The 16,307-nt window shown below is 41.7% G+C and overlaps 1 protein-coding gene across 4 annotated transcripts in view; it reads right to left on the bottom strand.

Moving 5' to 3' along the window:
• The window catches only part of slit2 (slit homolog 2 (Drosophila)), a 126,501-nt gene that overhangs the window by 38,916 nt on the left and 71,278 nt on the right, over positions 1-16,307 (bottom strand). For all 4 annotated transcript variants that reach the window (XM_050044420.1, XM_050044421.1, XM_050044423.1 and 1 more), the window contains 7 exons: positions 8,493-8,564; positions 7,478-7,549; positions 5,317-5,388; positions 4,906-5,069; positions 4,342-4,480; positions 705-776; positions 443-514 (listed from right to left, as the gene is read on the bottom strand). In XM_050044420.1, coding sequence (XP_049900377.1) covers positions 443-514; positions 705-776; positions 4,342-4,480; positions 4,906-5,069; positions 5,317-5,388; positions 7,478-7,549; positions 8,493-8,564 — 663 coding nt within the window. The remainder of the gene's footprint in view (positions 1-442; positions 515-704; positions 777-4,341; positions 4,481-4,905; positions 5,070-5,316; positions 5,389-7,477; positions 7,550-8,492; positions 8,565-16,307) is intronic.

Genomic DNA, 16,307 nt, shown 5'->3' on the forward strand with positions numbered 1-16,307 from the left:
AATTGTACCAGGAGGGCATTTTCCCAAAAGTCTGCCTCTTTGGGATGGTCAGGACAGCAGGTAGGGTCAATTAGGACACCTTGTTCTAGGCAACAAAGTATATCATTGACACTGAAAAAATGCTGTCTAAATTTGAACGATTTATATTTACAATGTCACTTGTTTTCTTGGAGAAAAAAAATCTTACATATATAATTTACTAAGCTGTGTCATTTGGCTGTCCTCTGAGTCTTAATTTCAGCTGCACCTATGTAGTTACCATAGAGTACATGTAGCCTAGAGTTTTATCTAATGTGGGTTTGTTGTTTGCTAAAATTGTTATTGTTATAGTTACAGTTCCTGGTGTAAACAGATCTTAGATATTCCTCCTGAGATACAAAGTGCCATATTGGGGTGCTTTGTGTAAACTGCATCTTAAATACAAACATCACACAGTACTCACAGAGAGTTGAGGGAACGCAGACCTTGGAAGGCGTCCGAGGCTAACTCTGATATCTGGTTGTTACTCAAGTCTCTGTGAAGAACAGATCCAAAGAAAAAAGGAAACAAGAGACAGAGAGGCATAGAGCCAGAGCCAGAGAGTCAGCGAGGGAGAGAGAGACATGTAAAGTTTAACACGGAGGTCAACAAAAACAGGATGAAAACAAAAGTTTTTGTGGATAGTTGACAGGGTGCACAATACATGGATCTCCTCATCTACTCACATCCTGCGCAACTTCTTATAAGGAGAAAAGGCTCCAGCTGGAATCACCTTGATGGCGTTCTGCTCCAGTCGTCTGGAACCAAACATACACACAGACCATTGAGGAGCGACATTAACATTTCCATATCACAGAGCTATCTCTGCTGTATCGTTGACTGCTGCTCATTCCCGGGGGCTCTGGCTAAGGGGAACATTCCCAGATAAGGCGCTTTGATGACCGTTGCCAAAGTCTGTCAACTTTCTCTGATCTTTCGCCCTCTTTAACATGTGCACAGTCAGACGCACACACAAACACGCACCCGTAACTATCTGGGCAGTGGTCCATTAAGTGCCAGTCTGACCCTGTGTCAGTCAGGCCCAAACAAACTGAGCCAGGCCAGGAGAGAGAAAGAGAGTGGGAGGGGGCAAACAAAAGAGAAAACAGACCCAAACAAGCATTCTCTAAACATTTCACATGTGCAGTCACCGTGACAAGAAAGGCGGTGGAACATGATTTGCAAACCAACCATTCGATTGTGAAACATTTCCCTAAAATGAGTTTGTTTTTCATTTGCTGTTCTCTTCTGTTCAGCTTTATTCCAGTCCCTTCTTCATTACTAACATGTTTGACTGATCACACAGGAAAATTGTAGCAATGTAATGTATTCTGCTTTTATATAATCTGGGGCAAGTCCAAGTCAAGCCTCAAGTCAATCGACTCTGGTCCAAGTCAAATCTAAAATAAAAAGATAAGAGTTTAATTAAGTATTAAGTAGTATAAAGTCTTGACAAAGCAGGTCTCAAGTTGTGTCTTAAGTCAATTGCAGTAGGTCCAATGCAAGTCTCAAGTCTTGTCATGAAGTCTGAAGTCAAGTCCAAAAGCAATCAAGACAAGTGCAAGTCAAGTCAACTTAGACAGGTTAAATGAAAATCAGTCAGGACAAGTCAATTCTCAAGTTAAATGAGACAAGCCAAATCTTAAGTCTGGTCAAAGCACATCTTAAGTCAAGTCTCCAGTACATCAAAGTCTTAAAGTAATCGCATCAAAGTCTTTAAGTATTATCATAGTACGTCTCCAGTTAAGTCTCAAGACTAGATAATAGATATCAGTGCAGCTCAAGCATGAAGCCTTAAAAAAGCAAGTGTGAAGTGTGAATCAATTGAGGTTAAGTCCAAGTCAAGTCAGGTCTGAAGTTACAAAGTTGAAATCAATTCCCAAGTCAATCCAGAAAAGTTCATCTCGAGCAAAAGTCAGTCAAGACAGGTCAAGTCTCAAGTTTGGTCAAAGTATGTCTTAAGCCAACTCTCAAATCAGTCGAGATAAGTCTAAGTCAAGTGTTAAGTCTTTTCATGGCAGGTCTGAAGTCAAATCTAAAAGCATCTGAAACAAGTCCAAGTCAGTGCTCAAGTCAGTCAAGACAGGTCAAATCTCACATCTGGTCAAAGCATCTCTCAAGTCAAGTCTTAAATCAAAGAAGACAAATCAGAGTCAAGTATAAAGTATTATCATAGCAGGTCTCAAGTCAAGTCTCAATTCAGCTGTGTGAAGTAGCAGTCAAGTGTCAGGTCTTGTCATGGCAGGCCTGAGGTCAAGTTTAAAAGCAACTGAGACGAGTCTAATTCAACTTAAAATCAACCAACACAAGTCTAAGTCAGATCTGGACAAAGCATGTTTCAAATCAAGTCACAAAACACTCAAAACAAGTCCAAGTCAAGTCAAAGAGTTGTCCACTAGTCGCAGGGTTGGTGATTTAAACCTCAGCTCCTTCTGTCCACATTTTGAGTGTCCTTGAGGAGAACCCTCTGGTCTCGATCGTCAGTCCAGCACTTTGCATAGCTGCTCAGTCCATTTACAGTTTCAGTTCATCAAAGCAGGTTTATAGTCAGAGAGAGGTCTTAAGTCAAGTCTCAAACCAAATGAGACAAGTCCAAATAAAGTCTTCATGTCTCTGTCAAGTCTTCAGTCAAGACAAGTGCAAGCTATGTCGTCATAAGCAAGATCTCTGAATGCCTAATACTACTAGAATAACACAGCATTTTAAAATTTTCCATTCAAAGCTTTGTTACATGGTTGGGCTACATAGCTGAATAGCTGATTAATTCCTTTAATGGTAAGAGCTAGTAATTAAATATAAAAGGCCTGTCTAATGCTGATTTTTAATTTTCTCCAGGATTTTACAAGAACTTAAGTCTTGAGCGGTCAAGTGTCAAGTTTGACCTCTCGACCAATTGGTCTTAACTGAACCTGGTCCTAACTGCTAAGTCAGCCTTTGTTAAGACCAGTCTTTAGAACAAACTTCACGTCAGTTGAACCAACCCAACTTAAGCCTAGTCTTAACTACGCCCTGTCTTAGCAATGCGTGTTCATGTGAATGCCCAGCAACTTTGGCTATTGCCTACCAGTATATGCGTTGCTAGGATACACTGTTAAATTCTCCCACTGTCTTGTTATTGTGTTACTTATCATTTATCATTTGCTACAACGTTATTAATGAACATCAGAGAAATTACAAGGAAATTTCACAGACATCAAGATACAAAGATTTATAGAACTGTACAGGAGAACCATGTCTGTGTTTGCTTGACAGCAGCTGGTAGATGACGCTGTAAGAGAATGGAGAAAAAAGGTAAACAAACTTGGCTGCAGTTCACAACTCATGGACCAACAGTGTATTAAAGATTGAGGACTAGACCAGTGTCTGAACGGACCGACAGTGACATTTGCCAGTAAGTTTATATTCTGCTGCTTAATGTACTGCTGCTGACCAGCTAATAAGCTTGCTATCTTGCTTGATAACGGAAATTAGCGGTGCACATTTTACTGGTAAATGTTTGTTTGGTCATTCATTCAACAGGCTGAGGTGAGGACAAGACGTGTTTATGTTTGTGTGTTGACTAGATAAAAGAAGACTGTAACAGGAAAGCTGATGTGGGTTGCTGTTCAACTATTGTGGCTTTTGTGTTGTGTATCCGGCTGATGACATACAGAAACAGTTGAGATTCTGACTTTACACCTGCTCCTGACAAGGCATAAAATTACGCCTGGTCTTAGAGAGAGGGAGGCTTAAGCCTAGATGGTGCAACCAGCATAACTCTGAGGTCGAACTTAGAAGGGCATGTTGCGACCGACTTAGCTTAAGACCTGGTGTAAGCCCTGTTGGTGCAACCTGCCCGTAATGTTTTTGCCCATGTAAGTGAAGTCTCAAAACAGTCTCATCCAAGTCACGTCTAGAGTCCTCATTTTTGTGACTCTGAGTCTCTACAGCTCTGCTTGGTACTTCGTCACTTTAAATCTGCTGGTTATATTTTCTTGATGTCCCCTCTAGATAGAGATATGATTAGTCGTGTCCTTCACATTAATCTTTCGGTTCTTCCTCCCTCATCCCTTCATTATTTTCTTAAGCAGGGAAGAGCTGCATGACCAGGCTTTCTCATTTCACAGATGTGTGGTTTTATTCCACTGCACAGAGAGAAAGAGAAGTAGTGAAACAGAAAGGTGGAAAGAGGCAAAGAAGGAAAATGGAGGGAAGCATGGTGAAAGAGCAAGAGAAATATCACTGCACTGAGGGTGCTTTTGTGCATGTGTGTGCATGTAGAGTAATGCAGGTGTGTGTGTGTGTGTGTGTGTGTGTGTGTGTGTGTGTGTGTGCGCGCCTTACATCTCAGTGATGGTTTCAGGCAGGTTGGTGGGTATTTCTGTCAGTCCCTTCCCTCTGCAGTCCACGATGTTGTTACTGCAGGTGCAGGACTCTGGGCACTGTAACACACTGCAGGAGGAAGATGATGACGACTGGTGACCTACACAGAGACAGAGGGCCAATATTATCCAAGGATCATAGTTGTGCTTGGTGTTAATCCAAAAGACGAAGAATGTTGGAGCTGACAGAATTCAGTGAAGGAAAGTGTGAACCAGCAGCCAGGCAACAAAGTGTGCAGGTGAGTTAGAGAGGCACTGTCCCCTAAATGTGATAGTGACCTTGACTATTCATCTTGTCCTCTTTTTATATCATATGCTGTACAGAAAATCTCATCAGTGCGTATTTTAGTGCAGTGCGTGAGGGTTAAAGCCAAGCCATGCGATGGAAGATGAGTACTTGCCTTCGTCCCCATCTTGAAAAACATGAGCAAACAAGACAAAGCAAAAGCTGGGTTTGCTACTGTAAAACACCAAGCGAATATAAGTCACGAAATAGACAACGATGCAAATAGTCAAATAAACCTACCTGTGCAGGCAAACTCCTTCTTCTGCACCTCAGCCACGTTGTGCCCCCTCAAGTGCGGCGGGGCCATGCATTGCGTGTAAAGACCCAGACGGGGGCGCTGTCGCAGCCACTCTGACAGCCAGGCCACGTGGCAGTCACACTGCAGGTTGTTGGAGTGCAGGCGACTAGGGGAGAGAGGTGGTGGGAGGGAGGAGAGGAAGGGATGGAGAGTAAGTGGCGAAACAGGTGGAGGGGAGGGAGAGGAGAAATAATAGATTTGAGGATGTGGGAGACAGGAGCAGGAAGGGTGGAGATAGGGAGGAAGAGGTGCAAGTACAGATCGATCAATCAATTGTACAAATGGGCATGGATGAGAGGAATCCTTCCCATTGGGATGGTAATGTGTACCAAATACTCAGCGGAGCCACTTACAAGGTCCTGAGCTTTGGCATGTGGTTGAAACTGGCCACAGACAGTCGGCTGATGTTGTTGTTGTTGAGGGTGCTAAGGGGGGGAAAAGGAGCACAAAACACGACGCCATTAGATTCATCAGACTCTTATGCAGTCACAGGGTTGTTGTACACTAACACAGGGAACTGGCTTAATCAGCACAGTAGGGCGCAGAAGTCGTTGAGTGCCACATAATTAGTGTAATTCTAAACACTGGTAAGAGGTGAATCCTGACTCTCAAATAAGTTGCACCTTGTTAACCACAAAATTTGTAGTATTAACATTTTCTCCTACTGAGTCTGTTTGCTAATTAGCGCTCTTATCATCTGGCTCATTTGATTTAACCTGTGTCTCATTTTTTTAGACACAGTATTAGAAAATATAATGTTAACTTTAATTATATTAATATTAATTTTATACTTATTAGTCGACAGATTGGCAATAAAATGTCGCCTATCCCTCTTTTTACACACTGCACACATGCAACTCAGGCAGATAATGCAAGGTGTGGTGCTGCTGGAGCAATTTTGGGGGGTCTGCTAAAGGGCACCTCGGCAGCTACCAGGCCACAGTCCATATTTAGTCCGTATTGGGGACTTGAACCAGCGACCATCTGCCTCCCAAGCCAAGTCCCTAAGGACTGCACCCTACTGCAGCTGCAGTCTAATTAATCCAAACTCATTCAATTAAGGATTGATTCGACTGCAGGATGCACAAGAAATATTTGACACCTTGGCAGCGATTATACTGGAAACAGGCACAGCAGTGTCTTTCTAGAAAGCTAACAAAATGAGCATTTCAGCAAAAACACTTGACTGTAATTTATGATGTAAAAGTTGGACACAAAAAATGTACATTCACTGACATCACTTGAGATAAATCACAAATTTAAAGAAGCATTTCACTGCTGTAAATGGTCTATTTATAAAACTGGGCTGTCAATGCAGTCAGAAGATGCAAATACTTGATAAGAGGATAATAGGTAGAAAACTTATAACTACAATAATGCGCTTCACTGCACTGGACCAATAAACACTGTCTGTTTTGACACAGGAAATAATATGGCAGCCAGCTAGTAGCAAATGATTTTGTATTAAAGTTAAACAGGAAACTTTATTATTATTACGTTATTATTATTAAATATGTTTCTGAAAACATTTCAGGCAAGAAACAGGTAATGCAGTGACAGAACCTTGGTTAATATCTACTCAGCACTGTGGGGATTTACAGTTTCAGCCTCCATTTAAAAAACACAATAAACAGTATAACAGCCATTTCCTGTTCACAAATTCTCATATTACAGCCAAACTGGGCACTCGGATATTTTTCTGAAGACATTTTTGGTGAGAAATAGGCACTACAGTAACAGAACTGGTTTATATTTGATCAGTATTGCCTAGTTTTACAGTTTGATCTGAGTTTGAGAAAGATGGGGTGTCAGGTGTCTCTTGATCCGCTTCTATGCTCTTTGTGTCTGTGGCGGCAAGCATATGAAAATGCAAAAGTGCAATCTGTGGTTCAGGCAACAGCCCAAGAGTCAGCGAAATGCATCATCTGGCAGATTTAAGCTGAGAGAGGAGCAGGGAAATCTGGGTGCTGGTTAGATGGAGGGGAGTTTACCACAGTTTATTAACACATACTTCCCACATTGTTATGATACAAAGCTGGTTGAAAATCGACAAAGTATCGGTTTGGGTGTCAGTGAACTTGACTACGCTCAAACCTCTGTTCAGCTTTTACACCACTCCCAGTTCATTAGTTCATATTCACACGAATTATCCATAATTTTGACTTTAAAATCAAAGCAACTTGCCTTTTCCTCGTAAAACGATGAAAATTAATATCCGTCATTAAGAAAATCAACAAGCTTCTCAGTCAGGCTGACAAGGAGTCTGTGCAGTGGCACTAATTATGTGGTGATCAATTAACTCATTATGAGATGATAGTGACAGTCCGTGATCAGGCATCAAGTGTCATTCCTGAATATACATGAAGCCGTCCATTTTCCGGAGCTGCACAAGCAATGCAGTGTTTCAAAGGTCAACGAGGATATGAGCTGTTCCGTGTCCCGCTGCTGTTAGTGTTCATCATTCATCAGAGCTCTGCTGTTGTTAACGGGCTGACTGAATAAGCAGGTACTCACAGCACTTCCAGGTCACGTAACGCTCGGAAAGCTCCATCTTCGATACAGCTGATGTGGTTGTAGTCCAACTGGCTGCACACACACACACACACACACACACAGAAGAGAGAAAAAAGGAAGCTGTTGTGGGATGTAAAGGTGTCTTACAGTATATCTTGAGGTGAAATTCGAGCCAGACAGCCAAGTCATCTACAACCTCTCTCTGTCTCCCTCGCACTTACTCACTTTCTCTTTTGCTTCACTTCGGTCTCCCGAGCTCATTGTTCTCTGTAGATGTATTTCACAACGAATTCATCTCTGTATCCATTCCCCTTTCCTGCTCTCTTCTATCTGACGTCTAATTTGTATGCACTGCTCTTTACCTCCTTCCCCCTTCTCTCTCTGTCTCTCTCTCTCTTTTTTCTCAGAATCGCTTTGCTGAAACAATTTAATTAAGACATAAGGACAGTAAATCATGTGCTGTCACCCGCATGCTAATGCACACACACACATTCACATGGACACACACACAAAGTGCCCTGTCCTTTTATAATAATTGCAAGGCATTTCAAAAAAATTATGTGATGTGGAAAAAAAAAACTGGGATGCAGCCAAATAGTCCAAAAAAAATCCATATTTCTAGAATTACTGCTGGGCAATTACTTTACCTGCAAAATGACCAACAATTATCTTCAATCATCATAACTATGACTGAGGCAAAACAAAGAGAGGAAACAACAGAAATGCCAGTGACGTGACCATGCACACGCACACACACACACACACACACACACACACACACACACACAGCTGCTAACGAGCAGCGGTGCCAGTCAATACAGCAAGCAGGAGGCACATGACATTTAACACAATGAAATATTGATGCACAGGCACATGGGGGTTGTGCACATTTGCAACACGCTGGAAAGCAAGTGACAGATGTGCACGCATATGCACACACACAAATGCATGCACACATACACACACACATACACTCGCTCACATGCACAGAAAGTATAGCTAAAGTGCCACTTACAGGTTCTTGATCTCCACAGCTCCCCTGAAGGCTTTCCTTGGAACCCCCTGAATCTGGTTCTCGCTGAGATCACTGGACAAAGAGAGAAAGATGGAGAGAAGAAGGAAGAGGGAAGAAATAAGGTGGCAGAGTTAAGTCAAGCTGTCACAGAGCCACTTGCTTTGCAGGACAAGTACTTGATGTAATCACCAAAATGCAGCGGGGGGAAACTTCAGAGCCAGACAGATCATCTGCGAGATTGAGTTCCTTGCACACAGAGCACTCCTTCGCCAAATATAATCAGCTGTCTCTATTCATCTCTCAGTGACACAAAAAATGCTCCCTCCGATAAGTGTCCACGTATCCGGAGCCAATTCAATTGTCTGCTTTGAACATCCATCCAACTCAGGTATAACAGGCTATAAATGCTTTAACAACCTGTAGGGGGCACTAGTGACCTCCGCTTCCAACAGAGCTTCCTGTTCCTCCTCTCATCTCTCCCACTCATCTCTCCATCGCCCCCGCCATCACCCCCCCTTCTGCTTTTAAGGAGTGAGTGATGGATGTGTGTGTGCGCGCTGGGGTTTACAGAGATTTAATTTTCAGCCACTTTAACTAAGCCGCAGCTTGGAAAACAGCAAAAAAAAGAAAAAAAAGAAAAACACTAAATTTACTGCAGTCGGTGACACACATACACACAGACATGTGTGCTAATACATGTTCCCCTGCTTCACTCACACGAGTACATAAATACACTCAAACACATGAACAGGTGTCTCACATAAACTAAATCTACCGCCTGCAGCCAAGTGAAACGCATGCTATCGCTGGTTGGTATAGCAACTTGATTTAGTGAAGGACACACATGCATAGGTGCTGAAGGATGTACACACAAATAGTTACATGAAATGAGGTGTAAAGCACGCTCGCATACTCACGCGCAAATATAAATAAAGTAATGCAAAGACGAGGGAATGAATTCAGCTGTCTGGAGGATCCAGACATATTACTGGATGTGAAATGCAGATACTACAAAATCAAGCATCTCATCATCTCAACATCAGAAAAACATTTCTGGAAACAGGACACTTGGACAACTTAATGGGTTCTCAGACTGATCGACAATATGAGTGTGTGTGTGTCACCCGTCACCAACACAGACCAAAGTTCCAGACAGACTATTTGACCTTTCACCACTGACCCTCCAGCTCTTGACCCCAGCTATGGCACTGTGACCTCCACCATGCTAATCGGCTAACAGCTAATGCCCAGCCACATTCCTCACATTCCCGTCTGTGTGTGATCGTACAATCAGTACTGCAGGTATCATCCACCTCCTGTGTTTCCACCTGCTGCTTCTGCACCTGCAGCTGAAGTGATCATTTGTTGCTAACGATTTAAAACAACACAAGAGAGAGGGCGTTTGAAAGATGGAGAAACATGAGTGGTTGTATTTTTGTTATTAAGGATGATCTTTTGTCGACTTTATTATTGTCCAATTTAAATGACAAAACTAGTCCCTTATTGCAAATAAAGGTGAAAGTGAACACCTCTTCAGCCTCCAAGCCTGTATTAGGACGGCCTGTTTCTTCTGTAATTTTATTTGAGGAGTTTTGCATTTACATTAACATGTACACACATATACAAACATAAGCCTGAAGCCTGGATATTGATTGACAGCTGAGGCAGCAAGGGCACAAAGACACAATGTAAACAAACTTTCTCCAGTAACTGTAGCTTATTAGCAAAGGGACAGATGTTTGCAGTGGTATTGGACCTCAGCGTTCTGCATCTACACCCACTGATCATGACATCTGCAAGTAAATGTTTAAGATGCTCAAGCTGCTACCAAACAAGCTATCAATCCTGTGAACATTACATAAGCCATTGTACTTTTCCTCCATAGAAGTTAGTTTCTTATAGGAGGACGAGTTGCAAGATGTTCACAAAACTTGTGGCTTTTTTGCATCCATGTAGCAGACTGCGCTCTGGTTGTCAGTCAGCGTCACTGTGTAATAACAAAGTAACTGCTGCTTTATGCAAATACATTTAAATTTAAAATGTGTTGTGTGTTTGATTTAATAATTTTAGTCACTTCTTTTAAGCTGCAGTTGGTAACTTTTACAAAAATAACTCTTTAGCACGTGCTGAAAATATCACTACATCCAGACAGCAGTACCTGACACAGTGAAAACATCATGTCCCTCCTTCTCCTCGTAGTGCTTCTGATGGCATTCACAAGAATCTGCAGCGGCTGAAGGAAAACAACCAGTCAGAGTCAGGGAGTCTAACTCGGCTGTCAATCATGTCAGTCACTGCTCATGAACTGTAAAACTAGTCAGCTCTGATCAAATATGAATCAGCATTTTGTTATGTTACTGCATTGCCTATTTCTCATCTCAAATGTTTCAGAAACATATTTTAGTGCACTGTTTAGCTGTAAAATTAGATAGTTTGCTCTGGTCAGAAGGCAGTGCCTCATTTAAGCTTGACTGTTTTCAACATGGTGGCCAGGTCCTAATGTTACAGCTAAACCAATGCATTCTCATCCCAAGTTGTCAAATATCGCCGCTTGGTCGGTGGACTTTCGGATCTCCATATGACGTGCTAGGTATCCTCCTGTGTCTGTTGTTAACGTTTCATGACGCCATGTCCATTTGCGCTTGTTACATGCATTGTGTCTTCAAAATACATGTCTGTTTTCACAGAAAACAGAAATCACCTCGTATTTATGTTTATTTCTTTGTGCAACAAAAGCACATGGTTAGGTTTAGAAAAAAAAATGGTTTGGCTTAACATTCACACAGGAAGTGAACAGTGGGATCCCAGGTGAATGTTCAGAGTTTGTTGGACCCATTTACCTTCCCTCCCATCCGCCCTACAGGGACTTTCCAGCTCCTTTATATGACGTTGCTACCAGTGGCATTTCAAACTGGCGCCAGCTGTTGAGTTTCATGACGCCGCAAAAGGTGCCTTTGTGTGTCAGTATCTAACGCGGATGTCCACTGGCACAGCATCAGTATTTGATGATGGGTTGGTGGCCACTGTGTCAACAACTGCCACTCCCTGGTGCATATTATGCTGCCACGAAAGGGGCCCTTGTGCATTTGTATCTAACGCCGAGATCACTGACAAAGCGGTGGTATCTGACAACTTTTGGAATGAAAACGGCTAAACAGTACACTAAAATATGTCACTGAAAACATTTGAGGAGAGAAATACGCAATGCAGTAGCAGAATCTTGATTTATATTTGATCAGCGCTGTCTAATTTGACCACAGTACACAAGCAGTGATTGACATTGACTGACAGCTGCGTTAAAGACTCCTCGCCTGTGATTGGTTGTTCTCTCTCAGCTGCGGTGGATTCTTGCAAATGCCATGGATGGATATGATTTTTTTTCCCATAGACTCTCTGTCTCATGTAATACTGTGAGCATATAGTGACAGTTTTAACATATATGACACACAGTTATTTTTACAAAAGTTACCAACGACAGCTTTAAGCCAAAATGTCAATCATTTTCTGGTTCCAGCTTTTGAATGTGAGGATTTGCAGCTTTTCTGTTTTAAATTATGCTGAATTGGATATCTTTGGACTTTGGACTGTTTTGTCAGACAAAACAAACAAACTGAAGACATCAACTTTGGTTCTGGAGAAATTATGATTGGCCAAAAATTGTTGCACAGAATTCAAACAGCCAACTAATGTAAAATTAAATTTCCTCTTACATAAATAAATAAAGCACTACAAATAACATAATTTCAGTTGGACATCACTTCTACACCTGCACACACACACACACACACACACACACACACACACATTGTAAAGGCAAGTTCACATCATGTTTCAGCGCTCTCTGATGCCGAGATCAATCAACGTGATCCTGGAATAAGACTTTACAAACAGAGGTAGATGAAAAAGAGCCTTCACTTTTGCTGTTTTACACACACAACACAAACATGTGTGTACTTCTCCTCATGTGTGCACACACACAAACACAGACACACATACACACAGAGCGGCTGGTCTGAATCAAATAGAGTGTATCCTGATACTGTTTTTACACGACCGGGGGGGTTTGGAAAACAGCCGTGCTCCTTTAACCGCTGGAACTCTAAAACCAAATAAACACAGCGAAAGTGCTCCTTAACCCTATGCACACACACACACACACACACACACACCTGCAGTCTGCATCCACTTCATCTGCCTATCACATGTAGAAATCGGTAAAAACTTGTTAATGTGTCATATGTGAGGAGCTGACAGCTTGACAGTCTGTATGTCTGTATTTTAGGCCGCACACAGACCTCACTGTACTCGACAGCACACAGTCACACACAGTCAGCTAATGTTGGCCGGAGTGTGTTTACACACACACTTAACATGTTCACTTGGGAGCGTATACAACTCACTTTCACAATTATAGTAATGTAGCTACGGTGAACGCTACACAAAAGTGGGGTTTAACCTATACGGTACACGAGAGGTGGTGTACAGTATGTAAGTGTGTACGTGTGTGGCCGTGTGTTTGTGTGTGTTTGTGTGTGTCTGACATATACATTTATCTTCTGATGCACTGAGATGATTGGAAATTGATTTTTCACGTCCCTCTGTCCCTGTGATCTACGACAAGAGAGAGACAGCACACACACGCACACACACACACATGCTCACACATAGTACATGCATACACATGTGATTGGCAGTTGGAGTTGGTGAGGGGCTCTTAAGGAAGTGCAGGAGGCCACTCTCAACCCTATTCATCACTCAGACCACCACACAGACAGAGAGAGAGGGTGAATAGTAAGTTTTCCCCCTACGAGGAAATTGACTTCTTAGGGATTTAGGAGTGGATTTTCTCCCTCAGTTTTGTGCCAAGGCACCTGATTCAATTTCATCTTTAGTTAAATGGTTTGGTGGATGTCCCACCCACCACTTTCCCCCTCTTTCTCTCTATATCCCTCTCTGGCTTTCCCTCTCTGTCAGCCTCTCCGCTTCCATCCTCTTTTCTCTCTCCCTTCCTTTTCTGTGAAATTGGTCTTTTGGACTTCCCCAAAGTTTAACCCCTCACCTCTGCCCCTGTGCCTAAAACCAGGAGGTTACCTTCATTAAAAGCGGCTCCTGCTGAGCCCAGTGAGTGTGAATGGGTGTGTGCGAGTGAGTGTGTGTGTGTTTTTGTTTGAAGGGGCCGGAGGTATTAAATCCACACAGGAACTATATCACGCTGCTAAGTTAAGAACCCTCTGAAACACGCACACACACCCACACCCCCACCCACACACACACACACACACACACACACACACACACACACACACAACTACTGAAAATTGACAGCACACGGCCATAATGCCAAGACAGGAAGATTTTAAGGAATACTTCACTCATAAAATGACAACTTGTGTATAAATTAGTCATGCTTGTTTACGTTGAATAAGTAAAGACTTTTTTTTTTTGTCTTACGTGCGTCCACGGAAATCGGTGAACATTGATTTATTGATTCTCTCACACAACTTGTGCAGAATAATCCAAGTCTCATTTATCCAATCGTATGCTCAGTACTTCCTAAACATGCATCTTTACTAGAGTCTTTCTCTATAAAACTGAACTAAAAGTGAAACTTATCTATGCTCTCTTCAAAGCCAGACTCCAATACTAACTGTTAACTGTTCACAGGTGCAGTGACTAAAAAAATCTTACGTCCCTCTTCATCTGAACTTTCACTCTGTTTATCATCATGCCTCTTTTTGACCACAGGAGACTGAATGAATCTAAAAATGCATCTTTTTTACATTTGCTCATAAATATGGACCTGAAATCACCAGTGACACATTTTAGTGTGAAAGAGGAAAACAGAGCTGCTAGCCTGCTAAGACACGGTGGGGCAGTACAGTAAGCAAGACGACCCCTGTCTAACACCTGTAACCCACTCTGTGATCATGCTTTTTGACAAAAGAACTATTGTAAAGCTGGATTTATTTTCTAAATGCACTCATAAATCACCAGATTGTTTTTTATTAGTACACTTCATTGGTGTTATTTTTTTCTGTCCATTCCAAGGGATGGAGAATCTGAATGCAATTAACCACCTCATAGTAACAATGATAATAAACATTAACAGACCTTGTTGTTAAAAACAAAAACATGGGTTCATTTATTTTTCATAAATGTTTAAGTCATGTAAATTAATAAAATGATGTTTTAAAACACACTGTACATATATTTTGTATTGCATTTGTCCCTACTTCTCAAAATATCATCAATTTCAGTCTCCACAAAACAAAATGTTGAAAACCTGAGATGAATATGCTGTATACATAATCAATCAGATGCATTAGAAGCAGACTGTATCATTAGAACAGTATTTCCCTATTTGGAAAATATTTCCCCTTTTCTTTCCATGGTGGATATTTCTGAAAAAAAAAATCCTGAGTAAAAGCTAGAAATCTGTCATGTAATTTTTAGAAGTAATATGTAGAAGTAATATAACATTTCATGTTTGTTTTAAAGACAGTTTAAAATAATGTACGCTAACAATATGATTAATAAATTAAAATGTGCCTCACACTTCCTCCTTGCCTTTTGGTCAATCATGCTTGTTGAAAAGGAGGTATGGCTCTAATACAGTCCACTTTAGGTGATGTAGAACATTGTATTTGGCTTACAGACATCCATCAAATTAGTCTGTGCATTTGGGGAGAGTCATATGACAGTAATCATAGATCAAGACATCCTAGAAAAGTTATGTCTGTTGGAATAGATGGCAGATCTAAACAGGTTAAATGTCAGTACAGCTAATCATACAGCACAAATGTTAGCACTGAAATGTCTTTATGTTAATTTTGTCAGACAAGTTTGCATGAAAAAAACAGGTTTGTTTTGCAAGTTGCCGTGGTAAACAGGTAGCATAATAACTTTTTTAAAATGATTGTTCAGGTGTCTGATAACAGAAACAGAAAAATATGTAAATGGAAACTTAGAAAAACTCATTATAGGAGCAGGCAGAACAAAGATTTAACCAGCTGAGACCGAGAAATGAGGCTGTGTCTCTAGCAGATGTTAGTTGTGATGCACAATTTTGTTTTTACCATCCAAAAGAAGAGGAACAAGCAGAGATTTAGCAGTTTTCATATTGCTTTGGTCAGATATCTTTATGAAAATGTGAATGAAGGCACATTGTTTTCAGATTGAGTCCGAATCGTGTGGACGAAGTCTTTTTGTAAATCTACTGACCTTCCTCTTTGTCTGTTTTTCTCACCTCTGGTGGCCCAGGATGTGTGTGTGTGTGTGTGTGCATGTGTGTGTGCGTGACAGAGTCAGGTCTCCAGTGTTAAGAGCTTAGCGCTGCTTTTCTAAAGGGTCTTTTCAGAGTGAGAGGGGCTTTTGACGCCCTGCGTGTCTAAGAAGACCTGGGCATGAAAGAGCAGCACTCAATTCTCACACATGCACCCCTCATCCTTCCCCTCCTCCCTGCTCTTTCTCTCTCACACTGGACACACACACACAAACACACATACACTCACCTACTGTTATACAGTTTCTGAACCTCTTTTGTACGTGCCCTATACTGCCACGAGATTGTTCCCAGGTCCAGCAAACTGGGAGTTCCCGTGGATCTATATACGAGTGTGTTTGTGTGTGTGTGTGTGTGTGTGGCAGGGTATGGGCCAGAGTTGGCAGAGCAGTAAACTAATCATCTTGTTCAAATCCCTTTTGGAGACCTTAATCCTATTAAGTATAAGAATGTGTGAATGGGCAGAGGGAGCTGGAAAGAGTCAAAAAGGAAGAGAGAGTGAAGAAGAGATGGACAGAGTGAGAAAATGTGAA

This window comes from Epinephelus moara, chromosome 5 (assembly GCF_006386435.1).
Source record: "Epinephelus moara isolate mb chromosome 5, YSFRI_EMoa_1.0, whole genome shotgun sequence".
Classification (NCBI taxonomy): domain Eukaryota; kingdom Metazoa; phylum Chordata; class Actinopteri; order Perciformes; family Serranidae; genus Epinephelus; species Epinephelus moara.